The sequence below is a fragment of the Panthera onca genome, chromosome B2, assembly GCF_046562875.1.
Source record: "Panthera onca isolate mPanOnc1 chromosome B2, mPanOnc1 haplotype 2, whole genome shotgun sequence".
Taxonomy (NCBI): Eukaryota; Metazoa; Chordata; class Mammalia; order Carnivora; family Felidae; genus Panthera; species Panthera onca.
The window spans coordinates 142,410,309-142,433,184 of record NC_138343.1 but is presented as its reverse complement, the minus strand read 5'-3'; the positions used below and the strand labels follow the sequence as shown (position 1 = coordinate 142,433,184).

Here is a 22,876-nt window from a genome sequence, read left to right as displayed (position 1 = left end):
CACAATTTCTTGTTCACACATCCCACCTGTGACATTAATCACAGCCTTCACCTAAGAGCCATATGTCATCTTTTCCACCCCTACTAGTTTGTAGATTTTTTTTTTTTTTTTTTTTTACTTTGAAGTGGAAGAAGAAGAAAAAGAACCAGAGCTGCCCTAAAAGGAATGAGGAAGTGAGAGCTCCCCAGTGTCTGGCTGGCTATGTCTGTGTGACAACCCATGATGTTCTTTCCGGTCTCAGTAATATTCTGAATTTCCACCTGCCCGCCCCCTCTCGTTTATAATGCAGGACACGTGAAGCCGGTCATTCAGTCTTGCCCTCTCAACCAGTGGATTAGTAGGAGCAGAGTGAAATGCTGTTTCTCCCATTTTTCACAGTCCCCCGGAGATAAGACAAGTCTGGCTGGAGACCCTCTGAGGGTGAGTACCATAAATTCATATCACTAGAGAATAAGCTAGCTAGCAAATCTCAGGTGTCTGAGAGCACCTCCGACAGAAAACAGCTGTACCACAAACACACAACATGTCATGTTACAAAGACTCCGAACGCGCAAAGCTTGGCTTCAGTGTGAAGCCTGAACTTTTTTGGCATGGGAATTCCAGAAAGGTTAACTTTGTTTTGTGTTTACTACAAGTAGCATCTTGGGAATAAGTTTTTGACCCTGGGGGTTAGATGAGATCATCCATGCAGAGCACGCAATACAGTGCCTGACACATAGTGAGCTCTACCTGCTGCCAAAAAAAGGGGGTATATAATTATTATGTAATTATTTGTCAGATTATTTCTTGATGGGAATGGAATAAGTGAATAAGTGTGGCGTGGTAAAGGTATCAGGTTTAAATAATATAGAAATAAGTGTGTTCAGGTGCTGTCCTTAACAGCCTAAGATATCTAGTAACATACACACAGACTTTAAATGAAAACTTTTCTACCTAACAGTTTCAAACTTTGTGTTTTGGCACTGAAATCGGCCAACTTATTATGCGTCTCCCTCCTCACTCTTTCTCACGTGATTTCTCACAGGCAGAGCCAAGGACACACGGAGGGAAATTCATCGCTGGACAGTCAGCACAGACTCTAATGAAGTTGATAAGCAGTTGCAATGCCGTACGTCCCCCTCTTACATTTATTAATTCCGCTTTTCCAGAAGTCAGAGTCAAAAGATCTTTACCTAATTTTGGTTTTCTCTTTTAGGCAAAAACACTAAATGCCAATAACATGGAGACATTGATTGAATGTCAGTCAGAGGTAAGAAAGCAATTTTAAACACTTTTTATCTGCACTGTGAGAATGTGAAACACTGTGTTTTAATGGAATATTGTTTGGATTATTTAATTATCAGAGTAGAAAATTAACATCATTCGTGCAGTACATTAAATACATTAATTGGGACCTTATAGGATGATAATCAATTGTTGATTCTAGAAGCTAGAAAAAATCAGTGGACTCTATTGACTAATTCCTAATACGAATAAAATGTTGTATGTGTATTCTGTGGGGCAAGACTGGGTAGATCTCTTCCGTCATTTTTAACTAAAACAAATATATTTTTAGGGTGATATCAAGGAACATCCTCTGTTGGCATCATCTGAGGGTGAAAATAATATTTGCCAGCTAATTGGTGAGTTTTGAAAACATACTGATCTTTTATGTAAGTGCTAACAACAAATGTTCTCGGTTTGCAAAACCACAGTACTTTACTAGGAATTTTTTTTTTATAAATGTTCTTTTAAAGACCGCAGAACATTAACACTTAGATGGCAGGCAGGCTCCAGCTCACCAGAGCATCAGGGCACTCTGACAGACAAGATCCTCTCTAGAGCCAACCCCCCAGCTCTTCAAGGGGTTTTTCGTGGGGTCAGATCTCCTAGGCGCTTCTGTTTTAACAATTACAGCATGCATACATATGAAAAAGAGACCGTTCCTTTTCCCTTTTCTTCCTTCTCTAGCCATCCTCTTCCACTTGCCAGTGTAGAAACATATGGCAATGCATTTGGAAAATACAGCTTTTATATTTAGGGGAAAACAAGAGAAAGAAGGAGACAGAAAAGAGAGACAGAAGGAAACTTGTGAGGTGCAATACCCGTTGCATACACATCTTCAGGCTTTTGCAAAGATAGAACATCTTGCTAATGTTTTACTGATAGTTCCCAACTGCCAGGTCTAGGTTCAAGCCTTCCTGGCAATTTGTGCCAGCGCTGTCCCAAAGCAGCCACCAGGGACATCGTAAAGGGGACTGCAGACAGCCTGTTGTAGCTCCCCCTAGTGGCTAAGTGGCTGCAGAGGTTTACCCGCCAGCCCAGCTAAGTGTCTTCAAAATGATCTTGAACAAGGTTCCACTCTTTTTTTATGGCTCGGTGGTATTCTGCTGTATTTATAAACCACATCTTTATCCATTCATCTATCACTGGACACTTGGTTTGCTTCCATATCTTGGCTGTTGTAAATGATGCTGCAATAAACACAGGGGTGTATAGATCTTTTTGAATTAGTATTTTTGTTTTCTTTGGGTAAAACCTAGCAGTAAAATCACTGGCTCATATGGTATTTCTATTTTAATTTTTTGAGGAAACTCCATACTGTTTCCCATTGTGGCTGAAATTAACGTAACATTCTACTGTCAACTATACTTCAGTTTAAAAAAAAAAAAGATCTTAAGCAAGTCACTTCCTCTCCTTCTAAGTTTCGTTTTTTCCACCAATGAAGAAAATTAAAATAATCTATTTCACATCAGAAATGCCCACCATAGTTATTAAGGTCAATATATTAAGATGGTTGTTTATGATCTGCTTGGCTAGGTTTTGCTGATTTTTTTGTAGCAAACAGCCAGTGAAGGGTAAAAACAGGAAAGGTGGAGACTTTGAGAAACCTTGGTGTTGATGTTTAGGGGCTGGTTGCTCTGGTGACAATGTGGTTGCTTTATCGGTTGATTTTTCTCGATTGAAATTCACGCCCTTTGCTTTCTCAGTTTTTCAAAATTATTCCTGCCCCCCCCATGACATACCATAGATGACATTAAGTGGCTGATGATATCCATTGTCTTATATGGGCCTTTATTTATTAATAAGTTAAATTTAATTTTTCTCTTTGCCTTGTTTTCCTGGCTGTAGAAATTAAGAAGAGAAAAAAGGTGCTGTCTTGGCCTTTTCTCATGAGAAGGCCTTCTCCTGTGTCAGATTTTCCTGGGGCTTCAGAACCAGAACTGAAAACGCCACTATTTGATCAGCCCTTGTCAATCATCTGTGGTGAGGACGACATACTCCCCAGACCCATCCAGGTAGGTGTGCATTTACTTGTAACCTACATCAGGTTTTTGTTGGATGTGAAAGATTCTTGGGAGCTCTAAATATCATTCTCATGCTAATCTTGCTGGTGCCAGTATTTAGTTTTTTCCACTTTTGGAAATGGTGTTTCCACATATGAGTACAGTCAGGAGAGTACCTGGCTGCTTACACTCTAGAAATGAGCTCTACTTGCCCTCCATCCTTCCATCCTCATGATCTCATGGAGTTGAGAATGCTTAAAATGTGTAGCTTCTGAAAAGTCAACAGAGATGGGGTCTAAAGTGTATGATCAGAAATCCAGTGTTTATATGGAATGACTTGAAAGGAGGGAGGCCTGGAATAATTTTAGAATGTAAAAAATTAGAGCTTTCACCATTTACCTCCCTTAGAAAAATAGCAGAGTTGAGGGAGACAGTTGATAGCAATGGGGCTATAAAGAAAAACTGGCATTAGAGGTCTCTTGTTAACACCATCTCGGTATCATGAAGAACTAACTTTTATGGAGAAGATATTCTAGGACAGGTGAAGTTTGCTACTGTTCACATGTGCCATTTTAATTCTTTCTCTTACCTAAACATAGATTTTTCATGTATTAGTAGCAGCATATGGTTTCATGCATTCAAACTAAGCGTAATCATTTCCTATTCCTACCCCTCTTTCCTATAGGATATTCTCACTATTCTGTGCCTTAAAGGACCTTCCACTGAAGGGATATTCAGGAAAGCAGCCAATGAGAAAGCCCGCAAAGAGCTAAAGGAAGAGCTCAACTCTGGAGGCGTGGTGGATCTGAAAAGTCTCCCTGTGCACCTTCTGGCTGTGGTCTTTAAGGTGAGTTCACAACATTGCTGCCAAATCATCTGCAGGTGGCTCTGACACATTAATTTTCAGAAAATAAGAAATGGGCTCTTCTCCCTACAAATCAAAGTAAACTGATCCTGGAGTTTAAGTTTTTTTAGCTAAGCCTTTTATTTTCTTATATAAACATCTGTTTCTATGATCCCAGATTCCAACAGAAGGCGATACATTAAATTCTCCCCAAATCCTGATGAGAAGAGGCACTTAGACTGTCCCATGGCCAAGTCTGTGCCCCTGAATCTGGCTGTCCCTCAGATGATGTCCTTACTGTGTGTGCGTTGTTAGGAAGTTGATGAGAGAGATTTCCCTCGAGTATTCAAATGCAAGAAGGAAGGGGGCACAGCCTGTGTTAAGATGATCAGAGGGTCTCTGAGACAGACCAGACAAGGGGACAATGAAGATGCCAGCACATAATGTAACATAAACAGGACAAACCATCCCCTTTCATCCTCCAGGACTTCCTTAGAAGTATCCCACTGAAGCTACTTTCATGTGACCTGTTTGAGGACTGGATGGACGCCCTGGAGAGGCAGAATGAGGAGGACAGAATTGAGGCCCTGAAACAGTAAGTTGTCAGAGTCCTTGCCAGAGGCCAGGCCCACATGGTCTCCATTTTTTGATTCTTCACATAATTCTCTGAGTGTTTCATGAAAATTGAAGTGTTTAGGGAATCAGAATGGAATTGTTTATCTACTCCCAGAATAAAAATCACAAGGTACTTTGGAGACTCCTTTTAAAGTGGTTTTAGCCAAATGAAAGGAAGCACTTTTTCAAAGAGTGGAAAGCGCAAATCCCAAGAGGTGGGGGGTCTAAAAACGTAAGTTGTTCAAGAAAGAATGGGGCAAAATCTTAGGTGAAACCCTGAAAACACGTTAAATAGCCAAGTGTAGGAATTTGGGGTTATTCTTAACCTAATAAATGGGTGTCAGGCAAGGCAACAATTCTCCCATAAAAACATCCCCTAAGGCATAGTAGAACATAGGAAGGGAATGTTTTGATCACAAAATTCCACAGCATGTTTCATAATCGTACAATTAATCAAAATGAAAACTATATAAAAACAAATTCCAAAGACAACAAAAACAATTACATTCGTAAATGAAACTGTAACCTGTTAGTGACTAGACAATCTTAAACACCTAACTTTGAAATATCAGCTCTTTCGCCGAATGCTATGAAAGTCTATTTATTATGATTGTCCCAGGCGGCTAAATATTTCCAGTGAAATAGTTATTGAATTGAAGACGTTAAGAGTATCTGTCCCAAATTGAAAATCCTAATATTATTAGAAGTTTCCCCTTAAAGACATAAGCTCTTTCAAATAGTAACTCCTTATGAGAAATGAAAATGGTCCCTACTTAGTCACCATTGCTTATTTTGAAAAAATGAGGCTTTATAAATCTAATTACTGTTAGTACTGATGTTGCCATTTAAGTGCTACCTTGGCCATATTTATGAACATGCCCTTATAAACTGATTTATGCTCCATAAAGTTTTCTCAGAATGGTATAAAAATGGGTCATCTTTGTGTGATGATCACAGATCAAAAAAAGTAAATGACTGTGTTCCAAAAACACCAGTCTTGCAGTGCTAGAAAGACATTCTGCCTGGCTAAATGATTACTCACCAAAACAATTTTCAAAATGTATTAAACTATGGGGTTTGTTGCAGAAGTTAAGGATTCCTAATTTGAGATCAATACAAGTAATAAAGGGTTGTGTTATTGGTGTCCTTCCTAATTATAAAGACCAGTGTCTTAGGTCTTTAGGATCTCATGGTTAACCAGTTTCATGCCACGTCTGTTACCACTGGAAGTGTCTGAATAAACATTTCACAACCTTACTGTGAAAATGCACCTTCTTCATTTTATTTTTTAAATTTTTTTTTTTTTTCAACGTTTTTTATTTATTTTTGGGACAGAGAGAGACAGAGCATGAACGGGGGAGGGGCAGAGAGAGAGGGAGACACAGAATCAGAAACAGGCTCCAGGCTCCGAGCCATCAGCCCAGAGCCTGACGCGGGGCTCGAACTCACAGACCGCGAGATCGTGACCTGGCTGAAGTCGGACGCTTAACCGACTGCGCCACCCAGGCGCCCCTGCACCTTCTTCATTTTAAAGGAAGTCTGGGTTAGGCAGAAACTTTCAACTTGAGACACTAAAGGGAAATAGACCATTAGCCTCCTCTAAAACCAGCCTCCCTGAACTTCATTCCAGGGTCGCAGATAAGCTCCCCCGGCCCAACCTCCTGCTGCTCAAACACCTGGTCTCCGTGCTCTACCTCATCAGCAAGAACTCACAGATCAGTAAGATGGATGCCAGCAATCTAGCTATCTGCATTGGACCCAACGTGCTGACCCGAGAGAATGACCAACACCTGTCATTCGAAGCCCAGAAAGACTTAAACAACAAGGTTTGTTCTGGTCTATTTCTGACAAACTCCCAATTTGACCTCACTGTTTGTTTGAAAACACCAAGTGATAATAAAAAGGAATGGAGGAGGCTTCTGGGTCGCTCAGTTGGTTAAGCATCCGACTCTTGGTTTTGGCTCAAGTCATGATGTCACAGTTCATGGGATCGAGCCCCATGTCGGGCTCTGTGCTGGCAGTGTGGAGCCTGCTTGGGAATCTGTCTCTCCCTCTCTCTGGCCCTCCCTCACTCACCTGTGCACACAACAAGTTCTCTTTCTCTAAAATAAGTAAATTATTAAAAAAGAGAGAGAGAGAGAGGGAGGGAGAGGAAGGAAGGAGGGAAGGAAGGAAGGAAGGAAGACCCAAGTGTAAAATGCCTCTAAGTTTCTCTGACTCAAGGTCAAGTGAAATATGAAATACAAAATGCTTTTGTCATAGTTCTGCCCTCTTAGACTCATGCATTTGATGAAACGGAACAAACCTCTTGTCTCACAGGACCTGTGTATCACACGCCATCAGTCCAACTATCAGTTTGGGAAACTCCTTATTTAGATAAAAATTACTTGAAAGGAAGAGGGTTTTTTAAATCTCAAAAAAAAAAATGTGTGTCTCAAAGATAACATTAATATATATGATTTTTACCAATTTTCCACATGCTCTTCTCAAACACATAAAGATCCCTTACGCTTATTTTGGCACCTCCCTATCGGTTGACCCCCATCATATCCCCATTATTTCTCCTCTTCCTTTAAAAAAATTAAAGATAGCTTTAGGCTGACAACTTGTTTATTTTTCCTCACAGGTTAAGACATTGGTGGAATTCCTCATCGATAACTGCTTGGAAATATTTGGGGAGAACATTCCGGCACATTCCAGTACTGCTTCTGATGACTCCCTGGAACACACTGACAGTTCAGGTACAAAATGTGCTCTCGATTGATGATGACTGTGGGGGAAAGTTCATGCCAGTCTGCCAGTCCATGCCAGTAATGTAAAATATATCTGGTATTTGAAGCAACAGCTACCTACACAAATCACCAAATCAAACTCATAGGACACCATTCACATGGACACCTGTTCTCAAATTTCCATGCAGTGCCTCCTCACTCAGCTGACACTCATTCAGCTTCTTTGAGAATCACAAAAACCTTCTAATTTTACTAAGTTAACTTCAGCTAGAGGGTTGTTTCCACATAATGGGCTATGGGCCCATTAAAATGGAATGGATCCAATGAAAGAGCCATCCAAAGGATTAATTTTTTAATTTAAGATCAACAAATTTTCATTGAAATGTTTTCTCTTTTCTCATTCTCCCTCATATTTCCTTTATCTGCTCTTCTGCACCTCAAACTAGGAAAGAAACAAAATTTTAATGTGGCAAATTTCATATCAAGCCCCAAAGTAGCTTCACCAGATTACCTAGGGCCATACTTGATATAAGTAGGGGGAATTGTACTAAAGTTTATTTCTCAGAGAAACTGAACCAGAAACTCAACTGTCCCTTAACTTCCCCCAGACATGTCAACGCTGCAGAATGACTCAGCTTATGACAGCAACGATCCTGACGTGGACTCCGGTGGTGCCATTGGCTCCCCAAATAGGCAACCCCCAGTACCTGTGGAGACGACTGCTGGCTGGGGGCCCAGAGGCCCCCAGCTCACTTGGGAGTTGAGTCCGGAGCCCATCAGCAGCACTCTTGCCAGGCTGAAAAACTCCCTGAGTGAACTAGACAGGAGGTACTCAGAGCCCAGCCCGTCATCCTCACAGGAGAGCCTCGAGAGCCAGAAAACACACCAAAAACTAACACGAAGCGAGGAGGACGTCGCCATGGCCCAGGCAGGGGCTCATTTGGAAAGTAAGGAAACTGAAGACCCCTTTCCAGAGGAGGTGTTTCCTGCAGTGGAAGGCAAAGCCCAGAGACCACAGGACCTGAAGGTGAAGAACTCGACTCAGGGTTTGGTGTTACTGTGGGGACTAGCGCCCAAAGCCTCCTCCAGTGGCTCTCTGGATGCTTCCTCTGATGGTTCACCCGTGGCTTCTCCTTCCAGTCCCAAAAGGAATTTCTTCACCAGACATCAGTCTTTCACAAAGACAGAGAAGAGTAAGCCCAACAGAGAAATTAAAAAACACTCCATGTCATTCTCCTTTGCCTCTCACAAAAGAGTGCTGACCAAAGCCCCCAGCTGCGTGTCTGTAAAATCCAAAGGCTTTACCAGAGACCAAGTAAAGAAAGGTTTTAAAAAAGAAAGCCAGCTTTCTGGGCGGATCATCCAGGAAAACTTGTCTGAAATCCAGGGCCAAACTGCTCTAGACTTTAGCTCCACATCCTATGCCCTCTCTGTCAGGGATGTGTTCCAACAAGTGGATCAGAGAAGCCCAGGTAGTCCGCCATCTTACGAAGAGGCCATTCGGCACCAGGCATTGGACCTCTCGGCCTACAGGGGCCAAACAGTCGGGAGCATGAGAGCCAGAATGCTCAGCCAGGAAGCTGAACCTCTCCGACCTTTTCATCACGGAGGGAATTTAAGAAATACATGCAGTCAAGAGCTGCTTGACAGGCACAGACTATCTCCCAGGACTGAGAGCTGGAGACAGAGCCAGACTGTACATGTTTCTGTAGAAACAATAGGACACGTGACCGTCACAGGGAGACCTGACCTGCACCGGCCAAGAACTGTATCTGAGTCAAAACAGAAGACTAAGCTGGACCATCTAGTGCGGCGATGTAGTCAGCCAGTCTTTGAGGCTGACCAACTCCAGTATGCTAAAGAATCCTACATTTAGGACAGCAGACCAGACACCATGACATGGCTTATGGCGTCTCTGTAAATGCACAACTGTATAAAGAACTGCTTTGAACTCTGTTTTCCAAAAAGTCGAGAATAAGCTCTTTTAGAAAGGTTGTATAGAGGCCTCCCTAGAGGGGATAGCCACGCAATGGGACTCAGGCAGTGTGTGTGTGTGCCCAAATTCATGCAACATGTAGCAAGTGTATAAAATGTATTAGAGACAAGGTGTTAGGTGCAAAGATGTCTACATGAGTATGTGTGTATTTGTGAACTTGTAGTCAACTGCATTGCTGTTCTCTGCCTCCTGGGGCAGTATTTTGAACACTATTAGTGTTCAAAAATAATTTTTTTCCTTTTTATGTTGCCTCAAATGTCATCCCATTTTTCATATTTTCCACAAACTCCATCTAGGGAAAATGTTTAAATCTCTGTTAGAAGTTTCCTCCAGTAAACAGCTTTGTGATAATTACCCACAACGGTAAGAAAAAAGGAGCAGACTGCAAGAACAGACTTCAGTGTTTGGAGTTATATCGAAGGCATTACAAACTCCAGTGAATGAAAAGGCCATCGTTAACATTTATGAAAAATAGTGAAATGTGTTCTTTTAATCATCTCATTTTCAATTTGGGTAGATTAGCAAAAATGCATTATATCAATATTAACTGATTTATAGCACTTTGAGTTTCTCTGTGGCTCAGCAATGCCTTCTCCAACAGTGTGCAGGAAACTTTATATGCATGATATGCATTGGGGATCATATATAGAACTTCAATATAATCTCACTACAATAAATTGCCTTCCTTGTTTCAAAGTAAACATGTTCATTCTTTACTGATGTGTTGCCTTCTCTTCCTTGGTTCATAGAAACCCACTAAGAAAAGCACTCACACATTGGTCCATTCAACAAGCATCTACTGAATGTATATCCATTATTCTAGATTAATAGGCAGGCTGAGGATCTTGTCTTTAGAAAGAAAAGATAATCCCTATTCTTTGGTAGTTTGCAAAACCATAAAAATATACCTACTCGAAGCCATTTTCTCAATAGTCACTCAGAGACCAGAAAATTTAGTATGCAAATACAGGATAATAAAACCAATATAATATTTCCTGGTTTTAGTGAATGAAACTCTTCATTACCTTCACAAACCTTGTTTTTATGATGCTCAGTTTGCTTATTCACAAACATAATGGTAAAAATATTTGTCATATGTTAGAACTTTAATGCTCAATGATTAAGATATTTATCCAGTACATTGGAGATACTGGACTTCTATTTTCCTTATTTTATCAACTTCTTTCATAAAACACTGTGTGTTTTTTATTTGTTCAAAGAATATTTTTATGTTGGCCAACCACCAGATGGCAAAGGCCTATTATTATTTTCAGAGGAGATTTATTGATAATGTGGTACAAAGTTAAAAATGTAACCCAGATTGCTCAAGGGAGCATGCTCAGACTTCATGAGAAATACTTTATTAAGCACACTAAAAATGTATAAGTTTCAAGGGGTTGACACTCCCCTCTGACCACTAACTTCTGAAGAGCAATCCTTTTCCAGAGTTGGACACAAGTGACAGTTACAATTTTTAGCGTCTACCATGTGCCAAGCACTGTTTTAAGTATTTCAGGGCTAAAACAAGAATAGCAACTTCCTACTGACAATCAGAATTCTCATCAATAAAAAACTAAAACTAGGAAGCCTCCCATCTATTCCACTTTACCACTGACCTGACCTCTGTTGACCCAACTCAGATCACCAAAATTTTGTCTTAAATTTCTTTATTTTAAAAAAGGTGGTGTGAGACTGGAAGCCGTCTACCTATTGCAGATAACTAGTACAGTTTGTGGCAAACATTTATGAGCTTCCTGCAGTTGAGCAAATGTCATGATTGTTGCTATCTTTGAATAGTGGAGAAAAAGGTGTGGTGACTACCTTATATATTGCAGAGTGGTCTTCCCACATCCATCCATGGAGACCACTGGCTTCTAGCATTGCCCAACCCCAGTTGCCAAGCCCATCAGTTGCCTAGGGCTACCATAACAAAGTATCACAAACAAGGAATGTAAGCTACAGAAATGTATCATCTCATAGTTCTGGAGGCTAGAACTGAAATCTAGGTGTCGGCGGGTTGGCTCCTTACGAGGGTCACAAGGGAAGGATCTTTCCCAGGCTTCTCTGCTTGCTTGTACATGGCCATCACTCTGTATCTCTACATTGTCTTCCCTCTATGTGTGTCTGTCCCAAGATTTCCCTTTCATGAGGGACACCACCAGCCATATTGGATTAGGACCCATTCTAATGATCCATTTTACCTCTTTGTAGTCACATTCTGAGATCCTATGAGTTAAGATTTCTACAAATGAATGGGGGGGGGGGGCACACAATGCAACCCCTCCATCAAGCTTCACAGAATACTACTTAATGATACCTTGATTATGCTGAAAATTCTTAATACTTCACCATAACCAAAGGACCCAAGCTTATGGTGAGATTTGGATACTATTAGAATGATGCTTGGGGCACCTGGGTGGCTCAGTCAGTTAAACATCTGACTTCGGCTCAGGTCACGATCTTGCAGTACCTGAGTTCAAGCCCTGTGTTGGGCTCTGTGCTGATAGCTCAGGGCCTGGAGCCTGCTTTGGATTCTGTGTCTCCCTCTCTCTCTCTGCCCCTCCTCCATTCACCTTCTCCCTCTCTCTCTCTCAAAATTAAAAAAAAAAAAAAAAAAAATGATGCTTTAGTGAAGGAATCAGAAGACCCAAGCTTATGGTGCGATTTGGAAAATGTTAAAATGATGCTTTAGTGAAGGACCCAGGAACTCCAAAATTCTGTCCTCCATGAACTTCCTAAGGGCCACACAATCACAAATGGGACTATTGCAAATGTGCCTGACACCCCGGTGTAAGGTCTATGGTAAAATCAGGTTGGAAGTCAAGGGCTAAATAGGGGCTTCTACCTAAATCCAGGTCTGATCTCTAGCCTCTGAGCCACAGCCACTGGGTCTCCCCAGCATCCATACATCACCTGCCTGGGCCTAGCTTAAGAGGGACCCTGACCCTCTTACCAAGTGAGAGACAAGGAAGCATGTAAAGTTAATGTGCCCACTGGTGAATAATATGCAGCCTTCACCGCCCTGGAATCTGGCTGTACAGACTAGAATTTCTTCCTCTCAGGGAAGATAGGTAGTTTTCTCTCTTATAAGGAGGGAGAGAAATGGGTTCCAGATGCCATTGCCAGCCTCCCACATGACACACTGTGACCACCCCTGCCCAGTGGTCCACAAATGTTGACTTGTGAATGTTAACCAAGGCTAGATGCTCATACTGGAGCTCAGCCAAACTCCAATCACCTCAGAGCCTAGCAAATACAATGCTTGTGCTACATGGGGTCCCCATGCAGGGAAGTGGCAGCCGTGGCTTGTACGTTAATAAAAGAAATAGTAGTTAATGGCCACAAAGCTTTCCATGACCATAGATGAGAACATCCAAGGGCAATAAACACTATTTATCCTAATGCACTGTTAATGGAATAAACTCTAGCTGCATTTTCCTGATTGTGATCTCACTGGAAGGATCGCCAGTACATGCCTTCCTCCTGAAGGGTCAAGTAGACAGAAACCCACATCAGATAGGATCTCACATGTTTTGAGTTTCTTTTTTAATTGAATTATGTAAGATCTTAACTCCTTATCTGCAAAAGCAGAACCACTGAGGAAGAAATTATAAACATTTTGCTAGAGATGGAAGTGAATCACTTTTTGGCCATATTTGAAATGTGGACAGAGATTTTGCATCTTGTCAACTTTGGGGTACAAATTAAATGTGAAGGGGGAAAAACCACTGGGATAAAGTGCTGCCCTCCTCCTACTATAGAGGGCTCCTACAAAGAGGGGCCCCTGGGAGACCAGCAAACCTGCAGAGTGCAAAGTCTTGCCGGAAAAAGGAAATGCAGAATGATAACATCTCTGTAGGCAAGGAAAGACACTGTGTTGGCATAATAGTACACGACCCAATTCGCAGGGCCTGAGTCCACACCCCAAATGTGCCCCCAGGACCAGGTACTAAACTTGTCTGAGCATCCATTTCCTCATCTGTAAAACGAGGATAATCACAACAGCGCATCAGTTGTGGGATGCACGTAACAGAAAACCCAGATAACAGAGGCTTAAACAAGAAGGGGATTGTGCTCTCCATTAAAAGAAAAGCAGACAGGCAGTCCAGGGCTGGCATGGAAGCTCCAGGACATCCCATGCCCCTGGGTTCCTTCACACCAGGGCCAGCATCATGGGCACGGGACCTGTGTTGTCTCAGAGCCCCACGCTTAGAAGGGCCCAGCACTGGGGTTCATTGCTCTGCTTGTTGGCATTTTTTTCATTATTAGTAACTGTTGAATAATGAAAATGCCCCCCATTTTCATTTCATGCTGCCCCCTGCAAATTAGGTAGCTCACCTTGTTCACACCTTGTGGTTTTCTAATCCACCATCATTTCTGTGAGCAAGATCCTCCTCCTCCAGCCTTGAACTTTCTTGCTCAGTTAACTTCTATCTACATCCCAGCAGCCAGAAGTTATTCCCATGGCTACTCTCACCTGCAGAGGAGTCTAGGAAATAAGTTTCTCATAGGCACTCTGCCTTTCCCAACAAAATCAGTAGGATTTTACCCTAAATCAGTAGGAACTATTAGCCCTTGATACAAAAATCAAAAGAGATCGTGGATATGGTAAAACACATACAATTAGTTGCTCTAACATAGAAAGAAGGATAAAGCACAGATTATTTAGTATAATGAGACAAATCTCAAAATGAAAATGTTGAATATGATTAGGGATAAATAAAGACAAGGCAGATAATTTTGGAGTACTTCAATCATTCATATGCACATTGTGAGAATACTCATATGAGAAGTTTTAAGTAAAATAAATTACTAACAAAATTTAAAATTAAAATGTAAGACATATTGTATGTAAGAAATTCACAAGCTAGAAATAAGACAGCCTTGAAGGTAAGGTACATTCCAAATGAGAAATGGCATAAAGTGCTATAGGAGAAATGATTATTTCATGGTCCAATTAGTTTTAGGATATACTTCAAACTTTTTTTAATGTTTTATTTACTTTTTGAGAGAGAGAGAGAGAGAGAGAGAGAGAGACATAGACAGACAGACTGTGAGTGGGGAGTGGGCAGAGAGAGGTGGGGACAGAAGATTTGAAGCAAGCTCTGCACTGACAGGTTGACAGCAGTGAGCCCAAGGCAGGGCTTGAACTCACAAACCATGAGATCATGACCTGAGCCAAAGTCAGACACTCAACCGACCTTGCCACCCAGGTGTCCCAGGATATACTTCACATTTAAAAGTGCTTCCTATATCAGATTCCAGAGCAGTAACGAAAGATTTAAGCCAAGCGTATGACATTTAAAATAATCATGAGAGTTTCCAGGAAGCTATTCATTTATGTGATTAGAGCACATCACTGTTGAAAAGGAAATTGACAACTTCTTTTTTTCCCATCCTTGTCGAAAAAGGCATTTCCTATACAAAATGGTTTTGGAAAAGACAAAGTACTATGTAAGATAACTGCTAATATGTGGGATGTTCATCTTTTCAAAACAACACGTACATCTTGTTACTTTCCTAACCAAAGATCTCCAATGACTTAATACCGTTTTCATCAAGTCTAAAGCCCTCCACCTCCCACCTACCAATCAAGGCCCACCTTATCTAGCCCCATCCTAGGGGCTTCTTTCCTTAGAAAGAATAGAAATAGTACCCAAACTTCCTTCCTTAACCCCCCAGTGACTTTCTACCATAAATAAGAACGACAGCTAATGTGAAAGATGCATGTGTACACCCCACCTTTCAGAACCGGAGACAAGCAATGTTCAGATGAAAATTCATGTCCTTCCATAATTATATTAATAAACAAAAATAAAACTGAATGCATTCAGCATACTGTTCATGAAGTTAGAAACAGAATAATAAAAAAAAAAGTGGAAATTAGTAATTTCAAAAACAGAAAAGGAGTAGAACTGATAAATAAAACCAAAGCTGTCTCTCTGAAAATAATCGCTGCCTAATCTAGTCCAGGGAAAGATACATCAGAAGTACACAACAGGAGAAATGATGATAGGAAATAAAAACAGAGACTGAAAACTTAAAGAATCAAAGAACTCCTTTGCTGACCTGAATGCAAATGCATTTGAAAATGTAGATGAGATTAACTATTTCTAGAAAAACATAATTTACTAATCTAACTCCAGAAGACAGAGAAAATCTAAACAGAGAAGGGGCGCCTGGGTGGCTCAGCTGGTTAAGCATCCAACTCTTCATCTCAGCTCAGGTCTTGATCTCAGGGTCATGAGTTTGGGCTCTGTGCTGGGCTCCATGCTGGGCACCAAGCCCACTTAAAAAAAAATTATGAAAAGAGACACAGAAAATTACAGATCAATCTTATGAATATTGATGTAAAAATCCTAAATAAAATATTAGTGATGGAATGTATGGATACCAAGTGGAGTTAATGTGGGAGTGCAAGTATAATTGCAGTGTAGGAAATTTATTAACATAATTCATCATTTTGGTAAGTTACCGGGAAAATATAACCAGCTCCATAGACCTGTCAAAATCTAATCTCTACTACTGAATTTTTTTTAAGTTTTATTTATTGTGAGATAGAGTGCTCACAAACAGGGGAGGGGCAGAGAGGGGGAGAGAGAGAGAGAATCCCAAGCAGGCTCTGCACTGTCAGAGTAGAGCCCAATGAGGGGCTTGAACTCATGAACCATGAAATCATGACCTGACCCGAAATTAAGAGTTGGATGCTTAATCAACTGAGTTACACAGCCCCCCTCCACTGCTGAATTTTTAAAAGATTCTTAATGAGGGGCACCTGGGTGGCTCAGTCAAGTTGAGCATCCAACTTTGGCTCAGGTCATGATCTCAGGGTTCGTGAATTCCAGCCCCATGTTGGGTTTTGTGCTGACAGCTAGGAGCCTGGAGCCTGCTTGGGATCCTGTGTCTCCCTCTCTCTCTCTCTCTCTCTGCCCCTCCCCACTCACACTCTGTCTCTGTCTCTCAAAAATAAACATTAAAAAGCTTTTTTAAATAAATAAAAGATTCTTAATGAGAGAAAACGATGAACATGATTTTTTAAAGATGTCAATCTTAGATGAAAAGGCTGTAAGGGCTTAATGAGGAAACTCTGGAAACTCCCGCTGAAGTGCGAAAAAAGTCAGGTTGGTACTATTTCTATTAACACTGTTCTTGAGGTACTATCTAAAGCACCCATACGAGAAAGAAAACAGAGGAATAAATATTATAAAAGAGGAGGCAAGGTTTTGCTATTTGTAGGTTATATAATTGAGTACTTCGAAAATCAAGAGAATCGATTAAAAATAAAAACCACTAGAAATAAGAAAACACATTAATCTAGCAAGCTGTGAAATTAATATACAGAAACCAAAAGTCTCAATACATACTAACAGAAAATATAATGAAAGAAAAGACTCCATTGGCAACAAATAGATAAAATACCTAGGAAGAAACATAAAACCAATGTGACAAAAAATTTTAAATGTTCTTGCAGGACAAAGAAGTAGAATGGAACAAAAATAGAAGAACTTATTTTTAGAGAGTAAGATTCAAAACCATCAAGTTTTCCTAAGTTAATTTTCAAACTTAAAATGATCACAAAAAAACATCCAACAGGAATGTTTTTTTGTTGTTTGTCATTGCTGTTGTTACTTACTGGAACAACACTAACTGAATCTGAAAAACACATTTTTAAAAATTTTTATTTATTTATTTGAGAGAGAGAGACAGAGTGCCAGTGAGTGGGGGAGGGGCAAAGAGAGAGAGAAAGAGAGAGAATCCCAAGCAGTCTCTGGGCTGTCAGCACAGAGCTCTTCGCAGGGTTCAAACTCACAAAACCACAAGATCATGACTTGAGCCAAATCAAGAGCCGACGCTTAACCGACTAAGCCACACAGGCGCCCCTGAAAACCACATTTAAAAAAATCAGTAAACACTGGGAGCACCTCGGTGGCTCAGTTGGCTAAGCAACTGACTCCCGATTTGGGCTCAAAGTCATGATCCCTGGTTCATGAGTTCGAGACCCATGTGGGGCTCTGTGCTGACAGTCTGGAGCTTACTTGGGACACTCTAAATAAATAAACTTTAAAAAAAAATAAAAAATAAATATAAAAAATCAGCAAATGCTAATAGCAAAGAGAACCCTGAAAGGAGGATCTGTGAGAGAAAACCAACTCTGCTTGATTTTCAGCCATGCTCAGAAGGTGAATGGCTGGGTCCTGACATGTGAACAGACAGCAAACCAATCAGACAGAAGAGAAACCCCAAGGAGAGAGGCAGATACATACAGGACTTTGGCACATAAAGGTGGTATTTCAAAGCAGGGGGAGGGGTAAAAGGAATATTTAATAAGTGGTGCTGGTATAAATCATTGGCCATCTGGGAAAAAAAAAGGGAGAACATAATTTATCTCATAAGACGTGCCAGGATAAATTTTAGATGGCTCAAAGATTTAAATGTGTGAAGTGAAAGAACCAAACTTCTAGGAGAAATAAGGGAAAATTCATTGTAATCTCAGAGTGGGAAAGACATTTATAACATAACTTAAAGTCTTGACAGCATGAAAGAAAATGACAAGTTAAAACCAAAAACACCTGCACACATAAAACACTATAAACAGGAGACAAATGACAAACTTGGAAAAATGTTTGCATCTCATATAGCAGATAAAGGGCTAACTTCCACAACATACACAGTACCTGTAAATTGGTAACGGAAAGCACAGAACAGTTTTAAAATGTGCAAAGGGTACGAAGAGCCAAATCAGAAAAACAAATGGCCCTTACACTTTTGAAAAATGCTCAAACTCACTCCTCTTTTTTTTAAAAGGCAAACTAAGACTACACTAAGACACCATTTCTCCCATCAGATAGGCACAAATGAAAAGTTTATAACGTGTGTTGGCAAGGCTGTGGGGAAACTGTTGATTCATTTGTTTCTGTTGGAAATAGAAACTGATACATCCCCTATGTAGGACAGTTTGGCAGTATCTGTTAAAATGACAAATGCATAAATCGCTTTCCTACTTCTCCCGCTAGGAATGTGCTTTACAAGTACATTTTCATGCATACAATGAGAATAAGGACATTTGCTTTGTTCATAGCAGTAAAAGACTGGAAGTAACAAAAAAGATGCATCACCAGAAAATAATGAAACTATGGTTAATTAAATTGTGATACGCCTGTACAGCTCTAAAAATTTCTATGCAGCTGTAAAAAAGAAATGAGCAAGTTCTTCAGCTATTGATATAAAAAGATGTCCAAGATATACTAAGTAGAAAAAAGGAACAGGTAGGTCAATGTATATTGTATGTGATAATTTATCTTTTAAAAAAAGAAATTCCTGCGATGCCTGGGTGGCTCAGTCAGTTGAGCGTCCCACTTCGGTTCAGGCCATGATCTCCTGGTTCGTGAGTTCAAGCCCGACGTCAAGCTCGCAGCTGTCAGTGCAGAGCCCACTTCGGATCCTGTCCCCCTCTCTCTCTGTCCCACCCCTGCTTGTCCTCTCTCAAAGATAAATAAAACATTTACAAAATAAATAAATTACTAGTAACAGTTTAATGTGTGGGGACAGAGAACAGAAACTGGGCCAAGAATAAGTAGAAGATATTTCAACAATATATTTCTATATTTTTAGTGTTTGAACTATGTAACTATATATATACTCAAATATTAAACATAAAACAATGATAACAAATATTCAGTGTGTGTTATATGCCAAGCACATTGAAATGACCTGAAAACTACCTGCCTGGGGTTGGTGTTTCAACATCTGAATAAGGCTGGTAAAGTGGGTCAGAGACAGATTTTGGAGGGCCTTGAGTGTTCTCCAAACTAGGCTTCAAAGCATAAAAGTGGGAGCCACCCAAACTTTTCAGGATGTGTATTTAGGGTGATTACATAGGATGGTTTGGAGGAAATGCAATGCGAGACAAAACAGCCAGTTCTGAGGTTATTACCCAAACATTAGGAAGCAATTACATTTGGTCAGTAGGAAATCAGGCCGAGTGGGAATAAGGAAGGACTAAGTGTCCAGACAGTGAAGGGTGGACAGGATGTGGTCAGTGGAGAGGGCAGGCTGGGCACTCCAGGAGGACGGAGCAGGATGAATGTGGATGGGAAGGAACAGGGTATGTGCAGGCAAGAGCAAGGACCCACTCCTGTGAGTATGGCCCGGGGTGAGAGGGCACAGGTTCCACAGAAAGCAGCCTGGGTTAAAATTCTGAATCTTATCGGGGCACCTTGGGTGACTCAGTCAGTTGAGTGTCTGACTTTTGATTTCAGCTCAGGTCATGATCCCAGGGTCGTAGGATAGAGCCCTGCATCAGGCTCTGTGCTGAGAGTGGAACCTGCTTAAGATTCTCTCTCTCTCTCTCTCTCTCTCTCTCTCTCTCTCTCTCTCCCTCCCTCCCTCCCTCCCTCCCTCCCTCTCCCCTGCTTGTGTGCTCTCTAAAATAAAAAAATTTTAAATATTCTATTAAAAAAATCTTGAATCTTATCCTTATCCCTTTGTGCCTGCATTTCCCCATCTGCAAAATGGGGGTAACAGTACTTCCTACTCTGCAGGGCTGACAGGAGGACTAAATAAGATCACATGCAAGAAGTCCTTCCAGTCCCCAAAGAATGGCCGGTGGTCGATAAATGCTAGTTTTCTCTGGAACATAAAATTTAGATTATTTCCAAGGAACTCATTTTTTACATTATCTGTGTTTCGTAAGTTCAGGTGAAATATGCTACATAAATTCAGATTCAGATTCACAGAGAAAATTTTTAAATTTCTCAATGTGGTATTTTGCTGTTTGAACACAGGAGCTTTTCAGAAATGTAACCTATGCAGTTCAAGCCCTTACTGTACACCATTACGTATTAGAAATCCTGAAAGGTGACGATGTCGCTTCAGTTTGATAGCAAAGGATGGGGGCACCTGCGTGGCTCAGTCGGTTAAGTGTCTGACTTGGGTTCAGGTCATGATCTCGCGGTTTGTGAACTCAAGCCCTGCGTCGGGCTCTGTGCTGAGAGCTCAGAGTCTGGAGCCTGCTTGGGATTCTGTGTCTCCTCTCTGCCCCACCCCACCCACACTCTGTCTCTCTCTCTCTCTCTCAAAAATAAATAAACATCAAAAAAAATTTTTTTTTAAAGATAACAAAGGCTGGTGAACTCATGTTTAAGTACATGCTCCTCCCTTGAATTATCTTTCTTTTTTTTCTTACAGTGGAATCTTCACACTGACATCAAATATGTGACAATTTAGTACATCAGTAATTAATTTCAAGATGATAAAATGCCCTCTTAGAGAAAAAATATCAAATTTCAGTGAACTTATTTTTAAGCCTAAGAAAGGCATACAGAAAATACACGTAAAATATATAGGGTATTAAAATGTTAAAGATAATAAGCTGGAAAGAGATTTGACAAATTTACATGTTAATTCTAAAAAGCATTTACTCAACACATTCTCTGCATTTTCTGACTCTCCCTAAATTCTTTATGTACTTTTAATCTATCAACATAATTGAAATAGGTTCCAAAAAACATTCACTAATAAACTGATGGGCTGATAGGAAGAGATGTGTCCAAAGTTCTTTATTCACGTCCCTTAACGGTACATAGTGTAAGTCACTTGGACTTTCTATATCCATATATGTCCATATAATTCAAATTGACTCTGTTACAATTAGGGAAGAGAAAGGAAAATGAGGAAGCTATTTTAAAAGATGAAAAATTTTCAAGTTAAAAGCAAAGCATGTCTTAAGTACTGTGGGGAAGTGTTTTGACACCACTGGTTGGGATAAGATCAAGATCTGATTACAGCAGATCCATTCTTAGGACACTTATTTCCCTTCTTGCTTCTTCCTGTCCTGCAATCCTGCATTCTATGCTCAGCAGCATGATCTAATTGGAAGAGAAAATAGTCTGGATTGAGAACTAAAGTCTGATCCCAGCTACACTTACTACTTTAGCAAATACCTAAGCATCTTCACGGCTTGGTCTTTCATTGGGATAATAAATTGTTATTCTTCCATAGGCTTATTTTTTTAAGTCAACTTCATTGAGGTACAATTTACAAACATTAAGCTATATCCATTAAAAATTGTACACTTTGATTAATTTTGCCTTATATATAAACTCATGAAAACACCACCGTCAAAATATGGAACACATTGTTGATAATACTTGGTATTGTCAGATTTCTTTTGGTTTAATTTATCCTAGTGGGTATGTAGTAGTATCTCATTGTTTTTAATTTGCATTTTCTATTGGCTAGTGATATTGAGCATCTTTTCATGTTTTTACTCGGCCATTTGTGAAATGTCCAATCCTATGCCCATTTTTTTAAATTGGGTTGTCTTTAAGAATTGAGTTCTAAGAGTACTTTACATATTCTAGATATAAACCCTTTGACACAAAGATCCATGTTTTGCAAATATTTCCTCCCAGCCGATGGCCTGTCTTTTAGGCTTTGTTTTCTTACCTGTATCTATGGGAGAGCAAATGCTTTTTATTTTAAAGAAGTCCATTCTAGTGTGTCTTTCCTTTGTGCTTTTCATCTTCTGTTTAGCAAACCTTTTCCTCATCCAGTGTCACAAAAAATTTTTTTTCTTCATTTTCTGCTAGAAGTTTTACAGTTTGAGATTCTACATTTAGGTTTATGACCCCTTGCAAGTTAATTTCTGTATGTGATATGAGGAAAAAGTCAATGCATTTTTTTCCCATATGGAAAGACCACTTTTTTATTGGCATATAACATTATATTAGTTTCAGGTATATAACATAATGATTCACTATTTGTATATACTGTGAAATGATCTCCACAATTCTATTAACATCCATCACCACACATAGTCACAAAATTTTTGTTCTGAGAGCTTTTAAAATCTACACTATTATGAACTTACAAATAAAGACTTTCCTTTCCCCATTGAATTGCTTTGTGTCTTTATAAAAAATCAATTGATTAAATATGTGTAGAACTATTTTTGGAGTCTGTTGTGTTTCATTGATTTATCAATATACCTATCCTTTTGTTTATAGTACAGTCTTGATTATTGGAACTTTATAGTAAGTCCTGCAACTTTGTTCTTTTTGGGGCAATTCCAAGTCCTTTGAATCCATATAAATTTTAACATCAGTATGTAAACTTCTAGGGATTTTTATTGGGATTGAATTAAATGTATGGGTCAATTTAGGAAGAAGTGACATCTTAAAATTGAGTCTTTCAATCCATGAAGATAATATATCTTCCCATTCACTTACACCTTTTAAAATTTCAGCCATGTCCTGTGGTTTTCAGTGAACATCTGTTTAAATTTATTCCTAAATATTCTGATTTAGGCAGCTATTATAAACAGAATTGTTTTTCTATTTCATTTCACAATTTTTCCTGTTAGAATATAATAATAGAATTGATTTTTAAAATTTTAGCTTTATATACTATGACTTTCCATACT

The 22,876-nt window shown here is 39.9% G+C and overlaps 1 protein-coding gene and 1 long non-coding RNA gene across 4 annotated transcripts in view; one reads left to right on the top strand and one right to left on the bottom strand.

The window, feature by feature from the left end:
* Positions 1-22,876, bottom strand: part of LOC132666511 (uncharacterized) — a 91,320-nt gene that overhangs the window by 44,868 nt on the left and 23,576 nt on the right. The gene's annotated exons all lie outside the window — the stretch shown is intronic.
* On the top strand, positions 272-10,154 carry TAGAP (T cell activation RhoGTPase activating protein). Its single transcript, XM_060617022.2, has 10 exons — positions 272-420; positions 1,025-1,108; positions 1,196-1,249; positions 1,556-1,622; positions 3,112-3,278; positions 3,952-4,113; positions 4,596-4,705; positions 6,356-6,551; positions 7,352-7,466; positions 8,066-10,154. Exons 2-10 carry the CDS (start codon positions 1,082-1,084, stop codon positions 9,331-9,333), a joined length of 2,166 nt encoding a protein of 721 aa, XP_060473005.1. The 5' UTR covers positions 272-420; positions 1,025-1,081; the 3' UTR covers positions 9,334-10,154.